At 38.7% G+C, this 22,001-nt stretch overlaps 1 protein-coding gene across 1 annotated transcript in view; it reads left to right on the forward strand.

The window, feature by feature from the left end:
- Nucleotides 1–22,001, forward strand: part of LOC119575026 (arrestin domain-containing protein 17-like) — a 42,587-nt gene that overhangs the window by 8,951 nt on the left and 11,635 nt on the right. Inside the window, exons 3-6 of the mRNA XM_037922353.1 lie at nucleotides 12,392–12,538; nucleotides 16,469–16,680; nucleotides 17,438–17,620; nucleotides 20,727–20,910. Of these exons, the coding sequence (XP_037778281.1) occupies nucleotides 12,392–12,538; nucleotides 16,469–16,680; nucleotides 17,438–17,620; nucleotides 20,727–20,910 (726 nt within the window). The remainder of the gene's footprint in view (nucleotides 1–12,391; nucleotides 12,539–16,468; nucleotides 16,681–17,437; nucleotides 17,621–20,726; nucleotides 20,911–22,001) is intronic.

The following is a 22,001-nucleotide window of genomic DNA, read 5'->3' on the forward strand; positions in this document are numbered from 1 at the left end:
ATTAATATAAAATATATATATATATATATATATAAATTATATGTATATAAAATACTGTGTTGTGTGTGTGTGTTGTGTGTGTGTGTGTTGTGTGTGTGTGTGTGTGTGCTTTTTGTGTGTGGTGGGGTGGTGTGTGTGTGTGTGTGTGTTTGAATATATAAGGTTATACATATGTGTGTGTGTGTATGTACACAACGCACAAACACACACACACACCCACACACACACACCCCACACACACCCCACCACACACACACACACACACCCCACAAAATAATATTATATAATATATATTTATATATAATATATATATATATATATGATATATATTGGGGGTTTGTGTGTGTGTGTGTTTGTGTGTTGGTTTTGTGTTTTTTGTGTGTGTTTGTGTTTGTGTGTGTGTGGGGTGTGGGTGTGTTTTAATTATATGTATATACTTGTTTTGTGGTGGGTATGTACACACACGCACAAACACACACACCCCCCACACACACACACACACACCACACACCCCCACAAAACCACACACCCCAACCCCACACACACACACATATATATATATATAATATAAAAATATTATAAAATTTATATAAATATAATTTTTATATATTATTATTTTATATCTTTGTTTGTGGTGTGTGTGTGGGGGGTTTGTGTGTGGGGGTGTGTGTGTGTGTGTGTGGGGTGTTTTTGGGTGTGTGTGTGTGTGTGTGTGTGTATTTTTTTATAACACCAATGATATATAGGCTTTATATATATATATTTATAAAATATATATATATAATATAAATATATATAAAATTAATTATATATATATATATATATATATATTATTTGTGTGTGGTAACACACCCCACACACACCACACATATATATTAATATATATATAATATATATATTTAAAATTATTTTATATATATATCATATATATATATATATATATATTATAATATGCATAGATATCAATTGCTTGTCCCAAAACCAAAACCCCCAAAAACCCCCCCACAAAACACACACACAACACACACACACACCACACACACACACACCACACCACACACACCCCACACACACAAAACATACACCGCAAAATTACCACGCCAACACCACACACACACACAAACACACCACACACACACACACACACAACACACACACACACACACAAAAAAAACACACACACACAAAAAACACCACATACAAATATCTATATCTATTCTATATCTATATCTATATCTATATCATATATATATATAAAATATATATATATAATATATATATATATTATATTTTTATATAATGGCTATATATCTATTGTGTGTAAAAAAACCCTACAAAACCACACACCCCAAAACCACAACCCACACACACACAGGGGAAAACACACCACACCCCCCACACATTATAAAATATAAAATAAAAATATATTATATAAAATATAATATAAAAATTATATATATATATATATATTTAATATATATAATATTTTTTTTTTTATATATTTTTTATATATATGAAATATATATATAAATATATATAATTTTAAATATATATAAAATATATATAATTATATATTATTAATTATATATATATATTATATTATATTATCGGGGGTGTGTGTGTGTGTGTGTGTGGTGTGTGGGGTTGTATGTTTAAAATACCACAATAGAAAATTTCCCATTTATATATATAAAAAAATTTTAAATTATATATAAAAATATACTTATATTTTTAAAAAATATAAAATATATTATATATATATATTTTATAAAATATAATAATATATGTGTTTGTGTGTGTTTGTGTGTGTGTGTGTGTTGTGTGTGTGTTTGTGTTGTTTGTGTGTGTGTGTGTGTGTGGGGGTGTGTTTTTTATTTTAATTTATCTATTTATCTATTCCATCCATCCATATCTATCAAACCTATCTTCTATCAAAACAAATCTCTCTATCTTCAAATTTTATCTATCTATCTAAAATCTATTTTATCTATCTACTATCTATCTATCTATCTACCCCTTCTATCTATCTATCTTCTATATATATTAATTAAATATATTTATATATATATATATATATATATTTTAAATATATATTATAGGGGAAATACATATGTATATAGACCCCATTTAAAATGAATAGTTTGAAAAGGTAAAAAAAATACGCATCAAAAAAATATGAGGAAATAATAATAAAAATAAAAAGTGCTTTTTGCTGCTGCTGATGATGATGAAAAACTAAAAAATGATAATGATAATGGAGGGGGAAAGGGCAAACCGAAGATGTATATAAAAAATGCAGTAGAGTAAAGGGGAATAAGTAAGTGGGAGCGACCCCATATATAAAATATAAAATTATATATATATATATTATATATTTTATATATATCTATATATATTATATATATTTTATCCCTTATATTTTATTTTAAATATATATTATAAAATAATTATATTTCCCATTATTTTTGTGTCCCTATAGGGTTATGGGGTGTGTGTGTTGTGTGTGTGTGTGTGTGTGGGGGTGTGTGTGTGTGGGGTGTGTGTGTGTGGTGTGGGGTGGGTGTGTGTTTTGTGTGTGGGGTGTGTGTGTGTGTGTAGGTGTGTGTGTGTGTGTGTGTGTGTGTGTGGTGTGGTGGGTTTTTTGTGTGGGGGTGGGGTAAGACCCCGGAAGGATGGGCCCTAAAAGAGAAAAGGTAGATGGCATTTGGGGGTGTAAGGTGACGAGCAAGAAGAAATGACTCCCTTTTATTACATAGTATGATGGAGTACGGCAGCCCCAAAGGGGGCGAGATGTTGCTCCTCGGCTCCCGGCAGGGAGTCTGCTGTTCATCCCCTTACAGTGGTCTAAAAGGGGCCATAGATCACGTGTTTAAAACATATGGAAATCATTGGTGATGAAAGGTAGTGTTACAAAAAATGCATAGCTCTTGGGGAAGGGGATAGACAATACAACATAAATGTTTTAGAGTGGAAAACGGAGACAAAAAAACAGGTAAAGAAATGGCCCATACTTATTGTTTTTTGGGTGTGGGAATTAGGAATGGGAAATACATAAATTATCCAAGGCATGTAGAATATAAAAACACATAAATAGAATCCCCATTGGCATACATTTTATGAAACCCTCCCCATATAAAAAGCGGGGTTTTACATAGTGTGTGTGGTTTTGTGTTTTGGTGTGGGTGGGGTGTTGGGGTTGTGTGTGTGGTGTGTGTGTGTGTGTGGGGTTGTGTGTGTGTGTGTGTTTTGGTGTGCTATCTTCATACCCCTTTGAACGTTCTCTCTAAAGGTAAACATAGGTTAAAAAATCTACAGTTAAATTTTATGTTTTGTTTGAATGAATGATTATAAACAGTCATATGGCCCAAGGATCTGACATGTAATTTAAATAGGGGAAGCAAAAGGGGGGTTTTTACGAAACAAGGGGGGGCTAAAGGGGATAAATGACGTAAAAGGGCGGACCTAAATCGTGAGGTTTTCCCTTGATCCCTTAATAAAATTCGCTTTGGGCTTTTTCATTGTAAAAGGCGGGAAAACCCAAACGGGGACCCCCAATCAACATCATAGAGTTTTAAAAACGAAATTTTAAATTTTGGCGTAAAAAAATAGACGGGGGGCAACAACATGACGTGGAAAAAGGGGGCGGAGTAAAACCCCTCAGATCAACTATTTCGCTCCCTATAACCTTCATTGAAACACATTTTTTTTTTTAGCAGAAAGGGGAAAAGTTTGGTTGTCGGTTTCTGCCCAAAAGGTTGGGGAAAAAACCTCGCCCAACTTTTATACATGGATTAAAAAATCCCCTGGCGCATATGTATTTTTCTCAATGAAAAATGGTCATAAGAGAAATGTTGGATATTGTCGTCATTTCATGTAAATTTTTTAAAATTTTTAGGGGCGAGATGGAACAACCAGGGTACTTGTGTCCAACGAAACCACGCCCATTTCCCCTTGTTTTGGATGAGGACCCAAATTCCCAACTATGTTGCAAACAAATTTCAAAAAAAAAAAAAAAAAAGGCCATAATTTGGAATAATTCAGAAAGGGAATTTATTTTTGGAGTTAATAATCTTGACTTTAAAAAAGGGAAAAAGTTTGTAAAATAAATAAAACTTTTTGGCCGAAATTATTTTTAAAAATTAAACCCTTTCACTAAATTTATTTTTTTAAGGAATGATGGGGCCATTTGGGCTTTTTTAAAATTATAATTGCCCCTTTGTTGTTATGTTTTTTTTCACTTCTAAATTTTCATTTTAAAGAAAAAGATACATTTAAATTGCCAAAGGAAAATCTGTAGTGCCCAAGATAACTCAAAAAAATTGGGGGAAAAGTTAGGGTTACACACCACACCCACACCCCACACACACACCACCCACACACACACCACACACACCACACACACACACAAACACAAACACACCCACACACCCCACACACACACACACACACCACAAAACACACCACACCACACACACCCCAACACACACACAACACCAACCACACACACACGCACCCCACCACCACACACAACCATGCCAAAACCACGGGACCACCCCTAAGGGGCCCCCCACACACCACACACCCACACACCACACCACACACACACACAACCACCCCACACACACACACACACAAAACACACACACACACACCCCACAAAACAACACACAGCCCGCACACAGACACTCAAAAACACAACACTCACCCACATACACTCCACCACGCCTCCACACAGACCCCTCACACACAGACACTCACCCACAACACTCCCCACACAGACACTCCCCACAGACACTCACAACAACACTCACACACAACACTCACCACAAAACACTCCACAAACACTCACACCCCGGCCCTCCACACAAAACACTCCCCCAAAACAACACTCACCCACAGACCTCACCCCACAGACACTCACACACACAACACCCCACAAAAACACAGACCTCACACACAGACCCTCACACACAGACACTCACACCAGACACTCACACCAAAACACTCCCCAAAAACCACACACACACACACACACACAAACCACACACACCACACACCACAGACCCACACACAAAAACACACAGACACAGACACCCAGACACAGACACACAGACACACACACACAGAAAACACCACACAAACCCCCACCCACACAAAGACAAAACACACACACACACCACACACAAAAACCCCACACACCCACACACCCCACACACACACCCACACACACACACACACACACAGATCACACCCAATACACACACAGTTTCCACACACAGATGCACACCGATGCACACACAGATACACACACACACTACACACAACACACACACACAAAACACACACACACACACACACACCCACACACCACAAACACCACCCCACACACACAAAACCACACACACCACACCCTTCACCTCTCACTCCTCACTCTCTCCTCTCTCATCTCTCCCTCTTTTCTCTCTCTCTCTCTCTCCCCTCCCTCTCTCTCCCCTCCCCCTCTCCCCTCTCTCTCTCTCTCTTCTCTCTCTCTCCCCTCTCTCCCTGTTTTTTCTGTCCTTGCCCTTTCTGTCTCTGTCTGTTCTGCTGCCCCTTTTGCTGTCTGTCTCTGTTTTTTTCGGTTTTTGCCCGGGTCTGTCTCTGCCCCTGTTTTTTCTCTGTCTGTTTTTGTCCTCGGGCTTCTGTCTTCTGTCTGCCCTTTGGGTCTGTCTGTCTTTCTGTCCTGTCTTCTGTCTCTGTCTTTTCCTTCTGTCTGTCCTGTCTGCCCTGTCCTCGTTTTGCCCTGTCTGTCGGGTCTGTCTGCCCTTCTGTCTGTCTGCCCTGTCTGTCTTTCCTCTCTCTCTCTCTCTGTCTCTCTCTCTCTCTCTCTCTCTCTCTTTTCTGTCCTCTCTCTCTCTCTTCCCTTCTTTTCTCTCTCTCCCCTCTCTCTCTCTCTTTTCTCTCTGTCTCGGGTCTCTGTCTTTTCCCTCTTTTCTCTGTCTTGTCTCTGTCTCTGTCTCTGCCCTCTGTCTCTTTCTCTCTCTCTCCCCTCTCCCTCTCTCTCCTCTCCCCTCTCTCTCTCTTTTCTCCCCTTCCTCCCTTTTCCTCTCTCTCTCTCTGCCCTGTCTCTGCCCTCTGTCTCTGTCTCTGTCCTCTTGTCCTCTGTCTCGTTTCTTTTTTCTTTTTCTGTTTTTTTTTTTCTTTTCTGTTTTTCTTGTCTCTTCTCTTTTTCCCTTCTCTCTGCCCCTCTGTCTCTGTCTCGTCTCTGTCTCTGTCCTGCCCTCGGTCCTCTCTCTCTCTATCTCTCTCTCTCCCTCTCTCCCTCTCCCCTCTCTCTCTCTCTCCCCTCTCCCTCCCCTCTCTCTCTCTCTCTCCTCTCCCCTCCTCCCTCTTCCCCTCTCTCTCTCTCTGTTTTTTTTCTCTGTGCTTTCTCTTCTGTCTCTCTCTGTCTCTTCTGTCTCTGTTTTCTCTCTCTCTCTCTCTCCCCCTCTCTCTCTCTCTCCCCCCTCCCCCCTCTCTCTCCTCTCCCCCTCTCTCTCTCTTTTTCCCCTTCTCTTCTCCCCTTTTCCTCTCTCTTTTTCCCCCTTCTCTCCCCAAAACCATGGCATCTCTCCCCTCTCTCTCTCTCTCACACACACACAGGGCTTTCTCTTTTTATTTTTTTAAATCGATTTGCAATATCCTCTTTATTTTTTTGTTTTTTTGTGACTTTTTTAATTTTTCTCAGTTTAAATTTTTTAAGTTCCTACTATTTTTGATATTATTTTTGTTACTTTTATTTTGAATATATTCCTTCACACTGAAACTAATATCCAAAATATTCAAAGGAAATTAAAGAGGAAAAAAACATTTTTCTGTTTTGTTTGAAAAAAATTTAAAATCTTTTTCAGGGGCACCATCCCAAAAGGGCTCTTTTTACGGTTTGAACCCAATTTTCGGGTGTTTTTTTCCCCCCTGGTCAAACTGTAAATGGGGAAGTGAACCCGGACACACTAGGAGAAAACATTCAGGGGGTAAGATCATCAGGTTTTTTTACAATATTTTAAAAAAAAATATATTCCAAAGAATTTAGTGATATTTACTGTTTCTTTTTACCATAGTTATAGTCCCTATCCCTATATAAAATGTTGAAAAAAAGGTGGAAAAATGTTTGTGGAAAATTTTGGGTGGGATACTGAACTTTTTTTTTGGCCCCTTTTGGGCTTTATAAATTTTTTTCTCTCTCTCTCTCTTCCCCCCTCTCTCTCTCTCTCCTTTTCTCTCACTCTCCCTTCTCGTCCCTCTCTCTCTCTCTCTCTCCCCTCTCTCTCTCCAAAAAAACTCCTCTATTCCTCTCTTTTCTTCTCTCTTCTCTCTTCTCTATTCCCCCTCTTCTCCTTTTTTCTCTCTTCTTTTCTTCTCCCCCTTCCCCCCCTTTCTTTCTCTCTCCTTCTTTCCCCTCTCCCTTTTTTTATTTCTCTCCTCTCCCCTCTCTCTCTCTCTCTCCTTTTTCTCTCTCTCTCTCCCCTCTTTTCCTTCCCTCTCTCTCCTTTTCTTTTCTCTCCCCTCTCTCTCTCTTTTCCTCTCTCTTCTCTTCTCCTTTCCCCCCCCCCTCTCTCTTTCTCTCTTCTCTCTTCTCTCCCCCTATCTCTCCCCTCCTTTTTTCTTCCTTTTCTCTCTCTCTCCCCTCTCTCTCTCTTCTCTCCCCTCTCTTCTCTCTCTTTTCCCCCTTTTTTTCCCCTTTTGGCCCTTTTCTTTTCTTTTTTTTTTTTCTTTCCTTTTTTTTCTTTCTTTCTTTTTTTTTTTTCCACTTTTTTTTCTCCTCTCTCTCTCCTTTTCCTTAAAACTCTCTCCCCTCTCTCTCTCTCTCTCTCTCTCTCTCCTCTCTTTTCGTTTTCCCCTCTCTCTTTTCTCTCTCTCTCCCCCCTTCTCTCTCTCTCTCTCTCTCTCTCTCCTCTCCCCTCTCTCTCTCTCTCTCTCTCCTCTCTTTTTCCCCCCTCTCTCGCCCCTCTCTTTCTTTTTTCCCCCCCTCTCTCTTTTTCCCCCTTCCCCTCTCTTTCCCCCCTCTGTCTCTCTCTTCTCCCTCTGTTTTCTCTCTTTCCCCTCCTCTGTCTCTCTCTCCCCCCTCTGTTTTCCCCTCTCCTCCCGTCTCCTCCTTCTGTCTTCTTCTCCCCTTCTTCTCCTTCCCCTCTCTCTCTCCTCTCCTCTTTCGTCTCTCTTTTCTCTTTTCCCCCTCCCCTTTTCCCTTTTCCCCTTTTCCCTTCTCTCTTTTCCCTTTCTTTTATTTTTCCCCCCTCTTTTCCTCTCGCTCGTCTCTCTCCCTCTCCTCCTCTCTTTTCCCCTCTCTCTTTCTCTTCCCCCTTTCTTTTCTCTCTCTCTCTTTCCCCTCTTCTCCTTTTCTTTTCTTTCCCTTTCTCTTTTTTCCTCTCTCTCCTCTTTTTCTTTTTTTTCTCTTCCCCTCCTCTCTCTCTCTCTCGCCCCTTTCTCTCCTCCCCCTCTCTCTCTCTCTCCTCTCTCCCTCTCTCTCTCTCCTTCTCTCCCCTCTTATCTCTCTCTCTCTCTTTTTCTCCCCTCTCTCTCTCTCCTCGTCCTTTTCTCTCTCTCTCTTTTCTCTCCTTCCTCTCTCCCTCTCTCTCCCCCTCTCTCTTTTCCCCCTCTCTCGTTTTTCCCCTCTCTCTCTCTCTCTCTCTTCTCTCCTTTTCTCCCTTTTATTTCTCCCCCTTTTCTCTCTCTCCCCTTTTCTCTCCTCTCCCCCTTTCCCCTCTCTCTGTCTCTTCTCTCGGGCTCTCTCTCTCTCGTCTCTCTCTCTCCGTCTCTCTCCCCTCTCTCTCTCTCTCTCTCTCTTCCCTCTCTCTTTTCCTTTCGTCTTCTTCCCCCCTTCCATCTCCCCTTTTTCCCCTCTCTTCTCTCCCTCTCTCTCTCTCTCCTTCTCTCTCTTTCTCCCTCCCCCTTTTCTCTCTTTCTCCTCTTCTCTCTCTCTCTCCCTCTGCCTTTCTCTCTCTCTCTCTTTTCCCCTTTTCCCTTTTCCTTTTCCCTTTTTCCCTTTTCTCTCCTCCCCGGTCCCCCCTCCTTCCCCTCTCTTCTGTCTCTCTCTCTTTCTCCTTCTCTCTCTCTCTCTGCCCCCTCTCCTCTCTCTCTCTCTCCTCTCCTCTCTCTCTCGTTCCCCCCTCTCTCTTTCTCCCCCTCGCTCTTTTTCCCCCTCTCCCCTCTCTCTTCCCCTCTCTCTCTTTTCTTCCCTCTCTCTCGTCTCCCCTCTTTTTCCCCTCTCTCCCTTTCGTCCCCTCTTCTCTCTTCTCCTTCTCCCTTCTCCCTTCTCCCTTCTCCCTTCTCCCCATCCCCTCCCCTCTCTCTCCTTCCCCGTCTCTCTCTTTTTCTCCCCCTCTCTCTCCCTTTTCATCCCCCCTCTCTCTCCCTCTCTCCCCCTCTCTCATCTCTTTCTCTTTCCCTCCTCTCTTTCTCCCTCTCCCCCTTTCTCCCCTCCTCTCTTCGTCCCCTTTTCCTCTCTTTTCTCTCTTTTTCATCTTTTCTCCCCTCTCTCCCCTTTTTCTCTCCCCCTCTTCGTTTTCCCCTCTCTCTCTCTTTCCCCCCTCCTCTCTCTCTCTCTCTCCTCTCTCTCTCTCTTTTCCTTTCTCTCTCTTCTTCTCTTTTCCGGTCCCCTCCTCCGCCTTTTTCCCCTCCTTTTCTCTTTTTCCCTCTCTCCCTTCTTCTTTTCCTCTCTCGTTTTCCCCCTCTCTTTTCCCCCCTCTCCCTTCTCAGGTTTTTCCCCCTTTTCCCCCCCTTTTCTCCCCTTTTTCTCTCTCTCTTTTCTCTCTTTCCCCTCCTTTTCTCTCTTTTCCCCTTTTTTCCTTTCTCTTCTCCCCTTTTTCCCCCCTCTCCCTTTTTCCCCCTCCCCCTCTCTCCCCCTCCCTTTTTCCTTTTTCTCCTTCCCCTCCCCCCCCCTCGGCCCCCCCCCGTCTCTTCCCCCTTTTTCTCTTCTCCTTTTCCCCCCTTTTCCCCTTTTCCCCCCTTCCCCCCTCCTCCTTCTCCTTCCCCCCCCCCTTCCTCCCTTTCTCTCCTCTTTTCCCTTTGTTTATCTTTCTCTCTTTCCTCTTTCTCCCTTCTCCCTTCTTTCCCCTTTTCCCCTTTTTTCCCTTCTCCCCTTTCCCCCCCTTTCTCCTCTCTCCCCTCTCCCCTTTTTCTCTCCCCCTCTCCCTCTCCCATCCAAACCCCTCCTCTTCTTCTCTCTCTTCCCTTTTCTTCTCCCTCTCTCTCTCTTCTCCCTTTTCCCTCTCCCTTTCCCCCTTCCCTCTCTCCCTCTCTCCCTCCTTCCTCTCCCCCCTCTCTCCTCTCCCTCTCCCCCTCTCCCCTCTCCCCCCATCTCTCTTCCCCCCTTTGCTCGTCTTTCCTCTCTTTTTCTCCCCTCTCTCATCTCTTTTCTCTCTCTCCTCCTTTCTCCCTCTCCCCCTTCCCCCTTTCTCCTCTCCCCCCCTCTTTCTTCCCCTCCCTCTTCTCTCTCTTTCCCCCTCTCTCTCTTTCTCCCTCTCTCTCCTTTGTCTTTTCGTCTCTTTCCCCTCGTCTCCCCGCCTCTTTGCCTTTTTTCTCTTGCCTTTTTTGTTTTCCTTTTTTTTTTCCTTCTCCCTTCTCCCCTTTTCCCCTTCCCCCCCTTCTCCCTTTCTCCCTTCTCCCCTTTTCCCTTTCCTCTCTCTCCCCTCTCGTCTCTCTCTCCCTTTTCTCTCCTTTTCCCTCGTCTCTCTCCCCATCCCACTCTTCCTCCTCCCTTTTCCCTCTCTCTCTCTCCCCTCTTCTCCCCCCTCTCTCTTCTTCCATCTCCTCTTTTCTCTCCTTCCTCTCCAAACCCCTTTTTTCCCCCCTTTTCCTTTTCTTCTTTCCCTCATCCCTTCCCCCTTTTTTCCCTCTCTTTTCCCCCCCCTCTCTCTTTCCTCCCTCTCTTCCCCTCCCCTTCTCTCTCTTCTCCCCTCCTCCCTTCCCCCACTCTCTCCCTCTCTCTTTTTCCCCCCTCCTTTCTCCCTCTCTCTTCCTTTTCCCCCTTTCTTTTTTTCTCCTCCTCTCTTTCTCTCTTCCTCTTCTTTCTCCCCTCTTCCTCTCCAAATCTCCTCTCTCTCTCCCCCTCTCTCTCCCCCTCTCCTTCCCCTCCTCTCTCCCCTCCCTTTTTTTCTCTCTTTTTCCCCCTCTTCCCCCTCTTTTTCTCTCTCTCTCTCTTTTTTCTCTCTCCCTCTCCTTTTCCTCTCCTCTCTTTTTTCCTCCCCCTCTTTTCTTTCTCCCTCTTTTTTCCCCCCTCCCCCCTCTCTTTTTCTCTCCCCTCTCCCCTCTCTTCTCCCCTCTCTTCTTTTCCCCCTCTTTTCCCCCCGCCCCCCGTCTCTTTTTTCCCCCTCTCCTCTCCCCCTCCCTCCCCCCTTCTCCCCTTTTCTCCTTTTCTCTCTTTTTTCTCTTTCCCCTCTCGCTCTTTTCCTCTCCCCTCTCTCCCCTCTCTCCCTCTCTCTCTCCCTTTTCTCTCTCTCTCTCCCCCTCCCCCTCTCTCTCCCCTCTTTTTCCCCCCTCTCTCCCTCTCCCTTTTTCCCCCCCCTCTCCCCTTTTTTCCCCCCCTCTCTCCTCTTTTTTTTTTTTAACCCCCCCCAAATTTTTCTTCCCCCCGTTCAATTTTCAAATTCTCTCAAAACCCTGGGGTCTTTTTAAAAAACCCCCTGTCTTCAAATTCAAAAACCCCTTTCTTCCTACTTTTGGGGTTTTTATTATCCTTTATTTTTATCATTCTTCCCCTTGATTTTTTTCTTCCCCCAAAAAAAAATTTTTTAAAAAATTTTTTTTTTTTTTTTTTTTTTTTTTTTGGGGGGTTTTTTGTTTTTTTTTTTTTTCTCTTTTCCTTTTTTGGATTTTTTTTAAAATTTTTTAAAAATTTTATTTATTTTCTTGAAATTTATTCCCCTTTTTTTTAATTTCCCCTTTATTTATTTTTTTTTTTTTTTTTTTTTTTGTTTTTTTATTAATTTTTTTTTTTTTTTAAGAAGGAAAAGAAAAGGGAAACCTAATTTTTTTAAAAAAATTTTTCAAGGAAAACCCCAAACCCCAAAAATCCAATTTTTTGAAAAAAAAAAGGGGAAGAAAAGGTTAAAAAACCACCCAAAAGCCCCTTTTCATTTCAAAAATTCCGGGGGAAAAACATGAAATCCTTGAGGGTTGGGGGTTTTAAAGCCTTTTTTGGGAAAGGGGCTTTCCAGGGTGGTTTTCCAAAAGGGGGCCCCCCAAATAATTCTCTCTTTTCCTCTTTTCTCTCTCTCTCTCTCTCTCTTTTCTCTCTCTCCTCTCCTCTCTCTCTCTCTCTCCTCTCTCTCTCTCTCTCTCTCTCTCTCTCTCTCCTCTCTCTCTCCCTCTCCCTCTCCCTCTCCCTCTCTTTCTCCTAGACTTTTTTTTTTGAACTATAATATCTCTTCCACAGAAATTACAGTGAAGTTTCAAGGATTCTCAAAAGTCCACTGGACAGAGAGGAGGACTGAGAGAAGGAATGGAAAATCAACAACAAGAACTGTACATTACAGAAGTTCAGAGGAATACTATAGTACTTCCTATCGAGTGTGGGGAGATGGTTAGTATGCATTTATTTTTGATAGGGTTGGCTTGAACAAGGGTGAGTGTTTCTGAGTGGGCCCCCCCAAAATGACTGAGTTGTTGAGAAAAATTGTGTGTGTGTGTGTGTGTGTGTGTGTGTGTGTGTGTGTGTGTGTGTGTGTGTGTGTGTGTGTGTGTGTGTGTGTGTGTGTTTTCTAACATAAAAGGGGTGGTCAGTGAGTGATTAATTTCATATATTATATTTTTTTAGATAAATTTTATATAGAATATATATATAATATATATGTAATATATATACATAATATATATAAAATATATATATATATATATATATATATATATATATATATATATAATAGATGCAGGAGAAATTGCAACAGTGAAACTAGCCAATCTTTTTAACAAATGCCTTATCAACGGGAAAACTCCGAAAGCCTGGAAAAATGCAACAATTGTTGTGATACATAAAAAAAGGGGACAGAAAGGATCTAAAAAACTACCGACCAATAAGCCTCCTTTCAGCTACTTACAAATTATTCACAAAAATCATCACAACTCGCATCTCTGACCGTCTGGATTCTAACCAGCCTAGAGAACAAGCAGGCTTTCGCAGTGGATTCTCAACAACAGACCACATCCACACGCTCACCAAATAAAGGAAAAAATAAATGAATATAGGAAACCACTGTGTATGGCATTCATCGATTACGAAAAGGCATTCGACTTTGTAGAGACACCAGCAGTACTAGAAGCTATCCGAAAACAGGGAGTAGAGGAGGTATATTGTAAAATACTGGAAGATATATACAAAGATGGGACAGCAACCATCAAGCTCCACTCCGAAACCGACAAAATACCAATTAAAAAAGGTGTTAGACAGGGCGATACCATCTCACCAAAACTGTTTACAGCTTGTCTTGAGGAAATATTCAAAAAGCTAGAGTGGAATGGAAAGGATATCAAGATAGGAGACGAATATCTAAACAACCACAGATTTGCAGATGATATTGTTCTCTTCAGTGAATCTGCAAATGAAATGCAGCAACTAATAAATGATCTAAATAGAGAAAGTCTGAAAATCGGACTTCGGATGAACAAGAAAAAGACTAAGATCATGTTCAACAGTAGAGTTCAGTTCGAACAGATACAAGTACAAGGCGACAGTACTAGAGGTAGTGGACAAGTATATATACCTAGGACAACTCGTACAGACAAACACATCTAGCGAAGAGGAAATTAAGCGACGCATCAGTCTAGGCTGGAGCGCCTTTGGCAGACACAGTAGCATACTAAGAGGTTCTTTGCCATTATGTTTAAAAAGAAAAGCCTTTAACCAATGTGTCCTACCAGTTATGACCTATGGATCAGAAACATGGACTACAACCAAATTACTGGAGAGGAAACTAATAAGTGCCCAGAGAGGGATGGAAAGACTGATGCTGGGAATTAGCCTAAGAGATAGGATGAGGGCGACGTGGATCAGGAACAGACAAAAATAGAAGATATACTTGCGAGCATCAAAAGAAAAAGTGGCAATGGGCAGGTCATATACATCGGAGACAGGATAACAGATGGACAAAGAATGTAACAGACTGGGTTATAGATAATATAAAGAGACCAAGGGCCAGACCAATGACAAGATGGCGCGACGAAATAACGAAATTGGGGCCGAGACTGGAAACAAAAAACACAAGACAGACAAAGTTTGGAAAAGATTGGGAGAGGCCTACGTCCTGCAGGTGGACTGACCCAGGCTGATGATGATGATGTGATGATATATATATATATATATATTATATATATATATATATATATATATTATATAATATATATATAAATATGTATAATATATATATATAATATAATCTGATAATATATATAATATATATAATATATATAAATATATATATAATAGTAGATTTTTTTTTTTTGTTTTTTTTTTTTAATGTATTAGATATGTATATATACATGTATATATTGTTATATATATAATATAATATATATATAGAGATATGTATATGATATATATATATAAAAGTATATATATATATGTTATATATATATGTATATATATATATATATATATATATATATATATAGATATAGTATATATATAGTAGATATATATATATATATAGATATATATAATATATATAGTATATATATATATAGTATATATATAGAATATATATATATACTAATTAATTACATTGATTATTATTATTATTATAATATTATATTTTATTATACATAATATAATTATATTATGATATATATATATTAATAATAATAATAATAATAATAATAATAATAATAGCAATAGCAATAGCAATAGTAATAGTAATAGTAATAGTAATAGTAATAGTAATAATAATAATAATAATAATAATAATAATAATAATAATAATAATAATAATAATAATAATAATAATGATAATGATAATGATAATTGTAATAATAATGATGATAATAATGATAATGATAACAGTAATGATAATAATATAGTAATGATGATAATAAAAGCAATGATGATAGTAATAGTAATGATGATAATAATCATCATGATAATAATAATGGTAATATTAGTACTAATGGTAATAATGATATTAACCCAATGCCGTTGGGCATGGCATGTACATACATGCCATGCCCCCTGTAAGTTTACTTTATTAATTGTTTTTACACATAGATGGCTATACTTGTACTAAGTTACTAATGATCTAATACGAGTACTGCCTGTCTTACCTGTATACCCTTTTCCTTAATTTACGAAAATATTTTACGTTATCTTATTTGGCTGTTACTAATGTTTATGACATTATAGTAATGATAATAATTATAATGAAAATAACACCATTGATATTCTTAGCATTAGCATAAAAAACTTTTTCCTGCCAGTTCAAGGAAAGGTAAAATCAGGTAAGGTCACAAGGTCTACTGACTGACTCCTTTGTGGCCAAGCACTAGCAGAGCCATGTGCAGAGACACTTAACAAGAAAAAATATATTAAATGAGCATAGCATTTTCACAGCGGCATTGGGTTAGTAATGATAATGATAATGATAATAATAATAATGATGATAATAAAAACAATAATAATGATAATAATAATAATAGTAATAATAATAATAATAATAATAATAATAATAATAATAATAATAATAATAATAATAATAATAATAATAATAATAATAATAATAATAATAATAGTCTTAAACAGCACAGTGCATGTTCTCAAAAGAGCCTTATCGATCTGAAGTGTTTTTGTGTTCGTGAATTGACTTGACCGAATGTTTTGATTCGTGATTGTTCTGCATATTTTTTGCATGTTTTTGTTGATGTTCCATTGCCTCAAACTTCAATCACCCTAGGTCGCTGGTAGTGACTCGGTGTTTGATTTTGATTAGCAGATCTAAGGAAACTTTTGCATAAAGAATAATAATGATAATGATAATGACAACAACAACAACAACAACAACAACAACAACAACAACAACAACAACAACAACAACAACAACAACAACAACAACAACAACAACAACATCTTATGGGAATCCCTGACCTTGTTTATCCTTAGATATTAAGTAGGATATGTATGATAAATATAAACAAAAATAAATATAAACATAATGCTAACCTGACAAATAAATGGCATAATGAAAATGAATAACATAATAAGTAAATGACATGATAAATAACATAGTAGGTAGATAGATAAATAATGTAATAAAATAACAGTGAATAAATGAAAAAAAAAAGATAATGAATAAATAAAATGATAAATAACATGATCAATATAAATATAAATAAATGAAAACATAAGTAAGTGATGTTTCCTTATGGTTGTGTCTTTTTCTTTCATTTATTTAAAATTGTAATGTTTCTAATCTAAGGATTTAATTATCTAAGACCAATAAGGTATTTCTTATTCTTCTTTGAATTTCAGGTACGGAAAATCAGCTTCCAGCCGGCATGCATAAATTCAACTTCTCCTTTGTCCTCCCACTTAACATTCCTTCCTCCTTTGAGTCTGAGACTGGCCAAGTGCGTCACCTGTGTAAAGCAAAGATTAGTGTTCCTTGGGGATTTGATAAGACCTGCACTCAGCCGTACTCTGTCAACTGCCTTTATGACTTGAACACAGACTCTGTAGCAAAGGTAAGCATTATGGGTAGTAAGTAGGGCTTACTGGATTCAATCAATGACCACAGGTCCATGTAATTATGTGGTATGTGCATGGTGTTGGTAATGGAACTATATGCTATGCTATGTTGCCCAAGAAGTTGTATTTTTACTATTCTGTAGTATATCTAGGTCAGCATTTTGCCAGGTATATTATGTTTAGTTCACTAGATCTTTAATACATTTATGCTTTGCTAAAAAATGAAGTACCAAAAGTAATATGAAACTGTAAACTGCAGTCAAGGTAAATACATACTTCTTGTTTTTGCAAGCTTTGTGTTTGGCCTTTACACCAAACGCAGTTAATATGAGCACTATATATTACAAGAATCAATATCATTTCTTTGTCAGCACAGAAACTAAAGTTCCATTCACACAAATGATTTATAAAATTACCATCATCATAGTCATCAGCTTAATCACCATCTTTGTTGTCGACATTGACATTGCTTGTCATTAAAGTCATTATTCTCCTCAATATTTTCATCAACGATATTATTGTTATTGTCATCTCATCATTATCTTCCTTGTCATTCTTGCCATTGTTGCCATAGGCATCATTTTTGCCATTGTCTTTATCACCTTTGTTGTTGTCATCCCCATAGACATGTCCATCATCATCATCAATTCACATTGTTTGAAAATCAAAGAATGTCATTCTTAATGTTTCCTTTTTTTGAAACTTTACCACAAAAGTAAATGGTCTAATATTCTCTTTTTCTTTTAACCACAGCAACCTATCCAGTGTAATGAACATAAGTACCTGTGTTGCCTATGGTGTAGGAGTGGGCCACTGTCAATGGTAGTTCGTGTGTCTCGCTCCGGCTACGTCCCAGGAGAGAAGATTTTGATTAATGCTGAGTGCTCGAACAAGACTGATAGTGTGGTGGATTATACTGAGGCCAACATTCATCAGGTAAGAGATTAGAGAATCGTGTGTGGGGAAGGAATTATACTTTAAGGAATTTTACTTTTGTTGAGATTTTTAGTCTTTTAGTCTTTTGTGTCTGTGGTGTGTGAATGTGTGTTGTGTTGAGTAGGAATTGGTGTGTTCATATCTATACATATAATCTGTATACCTAGTATTTGTAATATAGATAAATGAATGGAAGATAGATAGATAGATAGATAGATACAAACATACATATATACATACATACATACATACATACATACATACATACATACATACATACATATATACATACATACATACATACATACATACATACATACATACATACATACATACATACATACATACATACATGCATGGATGCATACATATATGCATACATACATACATACAATATACATACATACATACATACATACATACATACATACATACATACAACATACATACATACATACATACATACATACATGCATGCATGCATGGATGCATACACACATACATACATACATACATACATACATACATACATACATCATCATACATACATACATACATACATACATACATATATACATACATACATACATACATACATACATACATACATACATACATACATACATACATACATACATACATACATACATACATACATACATACATACATACATACATAAAAACAAACATACATAAATACATACATATATGTATTTATGTATGTTTTTTTGTGGCAAAAGAAGATAGGAAAATTAGTTTTGAACAATAGTCAGTAGTCTGGAGGTATTTTACAATTACTATAATTTACTGCATTAACTATACAATAAAAAAAAATAGCCATCCTTGTAACAAAACTGGTGATAGTTCAAGAAAACAATATTTTATTAATGATTTATATCAAGGTATGCATCTGTTGGAGTTTTTTTTTTTATGACTCCAAACTCCCTGTATTCACTTTGGCCTACAACAAGTGCTGTATGTCACAGATAAAAGAACATCCCAGTTGGAGATCATAAAGTAAATGAATGTGAGTTTTCTAAAGTCACTTTTTTATCAAAGAATTAGAGAGTAGAAGTTGTAAGGCTAAATATTTGAAAATTAAAACCAAGAATATAAGAACAAATTAGAAATTGGAGACCACAGTTTTAGAGTTACTGGGATGTTTAAAGTGCTTCTGAATTATCTTAGATATTGCCTGTTTTGAGTTATGTTTGCCAATGGTAATCATCATCAATATAATTGATACTAAATATCCCATATATATTCATCACTATAGGGATTAATTGTGACCTGGAGCATGGTTGAGAAGAGGTGTGGATCCTGGTAGTCTACATAATTTTGCCAAAATTACATTATAGTGTGCAGTACTAATTCAGACATAAAATGAGAGAAAAAAAATCTCCAGGAAGGTAACGTATTTATGTGTAACATATTTATGATAAAGTGGTAAATGGTGTATGATTAGGTCTGTACACTAGTGGATAGGAGGGGATTGACAGCTTTGTTGTCATCCATGCCCTTAAATTCAACTTGAAGACAGCAGCTTATGAAGGAGGAATTAGGAATGCTAGGGGGGTTGTGATTTGCTCCATTTTTCACAGAGTGCATATCACAGAATGAAATGAGAGTAGTGTGTTTCTCCCTGCTTTCCATGATGTGCAGAACTACATAGTCATATAGTGTGGTATCAGAGGTAACCTAGGATGTCTTCTGTACGTGCCATAAAAGTTAATCTAGTATTAAAGTTTAAGCCAGATCACTAATGAGCATATGCAGTGGCAGTGTCCAGGATTAAATTTAATGCACCTCCAGACCAGACTTAACTTTTGAGTTCAAAGATTAATCCTGCACATGCGCAGAACAAGCTAGTTAATCCCACTAATCATGCATTGATACGTAATGAAGACGTCATCAACTCAATAGAAATGATGGAGTTGAGTTGCGAGTAATATTTATAATAAGCAAAAATGAAACAAATTTTGACATTTTCATGTCAAAGATGTATGTGAAAATTCATCAATATATATTGTTATAAGTTGTTGGATATTCAAATTCAACTCAACATTGAAAATAAAATTGAAAAGAAAATCCCACAGAGAATTCCAAAGTTTACAGACACAGAAAGGCAATGTTATTTCCTGGTTGGAAAAACATTCCCAACTTAAGCAATATATTAACCCATTGCCCCTGGTGGCTTCCCAATATGAAAGCCCTCCCTCCTGGGCTGTATTCATAGTGGCTCGGACCATGCTGCTGGGCGATTGTGTTGGCACCATAGTGTATGCGTCATGACTGTACATGCCTCTGGAAAATGTGACTGGTGCACCATGGCACGTATACAAATGCCACCTGGAATATAGTCCAGGCATACCATGGCATGTACATACATGCCACCCAGTGGCAAACGGTTTATTGAATAAATAAGAAAGCTTTTAATAACATCACAATTCAGTCTCAAATTCAAAGTAAAAACTTCCTGATTCTTTAAACTAAGGTGACATCAAAACTGTGTGGACTTTTGTTATCATGAACCATGCTAGCAACATCCTGAAACAAACAAGATACCCTACCCTTGCCTTGTGATCACACACGAGAAAGAAGTCGGAAAAAAGTCCTGCAAATATAAACTGATGTTATGAGTATCTCATTTTTTATTTGATACCTTCATTTCAGTTGTCTATAATATTTTTAGGCTATTTGAAGTCATTTATATAATTTTATTTGTAATGACACATGTATATATATCACATTGACTCCTGCATCTGGCAGTGTGTCTTACATGTTCTGTGCAAGTACCGTGGATTTAATCAAGAATTAAATTTTATGATATGTATAGAAGACGCCTTTATACTTATGGCCTGTGGCATGTAATTAAGCTTGAGAATGTTAGAGATGCAGTTGCTGTTACAAGGTCTGGCCAGGCATATTGAGTTTACATCCAGTACAAAAGTTTTTCTCACCTTCTTCCAAACTTTGATGGTGAAAGAATGAAATGGCAGTTAAAAGGGTGATGAATGATAGTGATTTCTTGTGTATATTGATATTTTTTGTACATCTTTACAAGAGTGAATCACCAGTATGTTCTAATTCCCTAATTTTTTTTCAGGTTATTGTATTCCATGCACAAGGAAAATCTAAACATATAGACCGCAAAGTTGCAGAAATAAAAAAGCCAGCAATTCATGCGGGTGATGATTACATCTGGTCAGAGGTGGGGCTTTTAGTGCCTCCATTGCCTCCCAGCAAATTACAATTCTGTAATAATATTGAAATAAATATTATTAGTAAATGTAATGATAAATACTCTACTAATTGATTAGGGATGATGTAAAGCCTTTTCAATTTGCCAGGAGATGTGTAACTTCAAAATATTTTGGAATGAATGTCAATCTATCATAATGATGTCAAAATATTCTCAATAGAAAGCATGGGGGCATGACCAAATTTCATGAAAAGTGTAGCAAATATGCCCTTGTAATGCATGATAGTGTTAGTATATGCACTTGTTCCATGACGAGAGATTCCCAAGTGGAGATAGAAGAGAGGGAGAAAAAAGAGAAGAGAGGAGAGAAGGATAGGTTTAGAAGAGAGGGAAAGGACAGAAGAAAGGGAGGGAGAGGGAGACAGAGAGGGAGGAAGAGGGAAAGGGAGGGAGAGGAGGAGAGAGGGAAGGAGAGAGTGAGGGAGATGAGGGAGAGAGAGATGGAGAGGGGGAGAGAGAGAGATGGAGAGGGGGTGATAGAGGGAAGGAGAGGGGGTGGGAGAGGGATGGAGAGCGGGTGGGAGGGAGGGGAGGGGAGAGAGGGATGGAGACAGGGAAGAGAGGGCTGGAGACGGGGAAAAGAGGGATGGAGATGTGAGAGACAGAGATGGAGACAAGGGAGAGAGGGATGGAGATGGGGGAGAGAGAGATGGAGACGGGGAGATAGGGATGGAGATGGGGGAGAGAGGGATGGAGAGGGGGAGAGAGAGATGGAGATGGGGGAGATAGATGAAGATGGGGGAGAGAGGGATGGAGATGGGGGAATGAAGGATGGAGACATGGGAGAGAGATGGGGAGGGGGAGATAGGAAGGGTGAGGAGAAGTGAAGGAGGGTGAGGGGGAGAGAGGGAGGGTGAGGGGGAGAGAGGGAGGGTGAGGGGGGGAGAGAGGGAGGGTGAGGGGGAGAGAGGGAGGAAGAGGGAGTAAAAGGAGAAAGAGTGAAAGAGAATGAGAATGAGAAAGAGAAAGGGAAGGAGAAGAAGGAGAAGGAGAAAGAGAAAGAGAAGGAGAAGGAGAAGGAGAAGGAGAAGGAGGAGAAAGAGAAAGAAAGAAGAAGGAAAAAGGAAGAGGAGAAAGAGAGAGATAGAAAGAGAAAGAGAGTGATAGAAAGAGAAAGAG

This window comes from Penaeus monodon, chromosome 7 (genome assembly GCF_015228065.2).
Source record: "Penaeus monodon isolate SGIC_2016 chromosome 7, NSTDA_Pmon_1, whole genome shotgun sequence".
NCBI lineage: Eukaryota > Metazoa > Arthropoda > Malacostraca > Decapoda > Penaeidae > Penaeus > Penaeus monodon.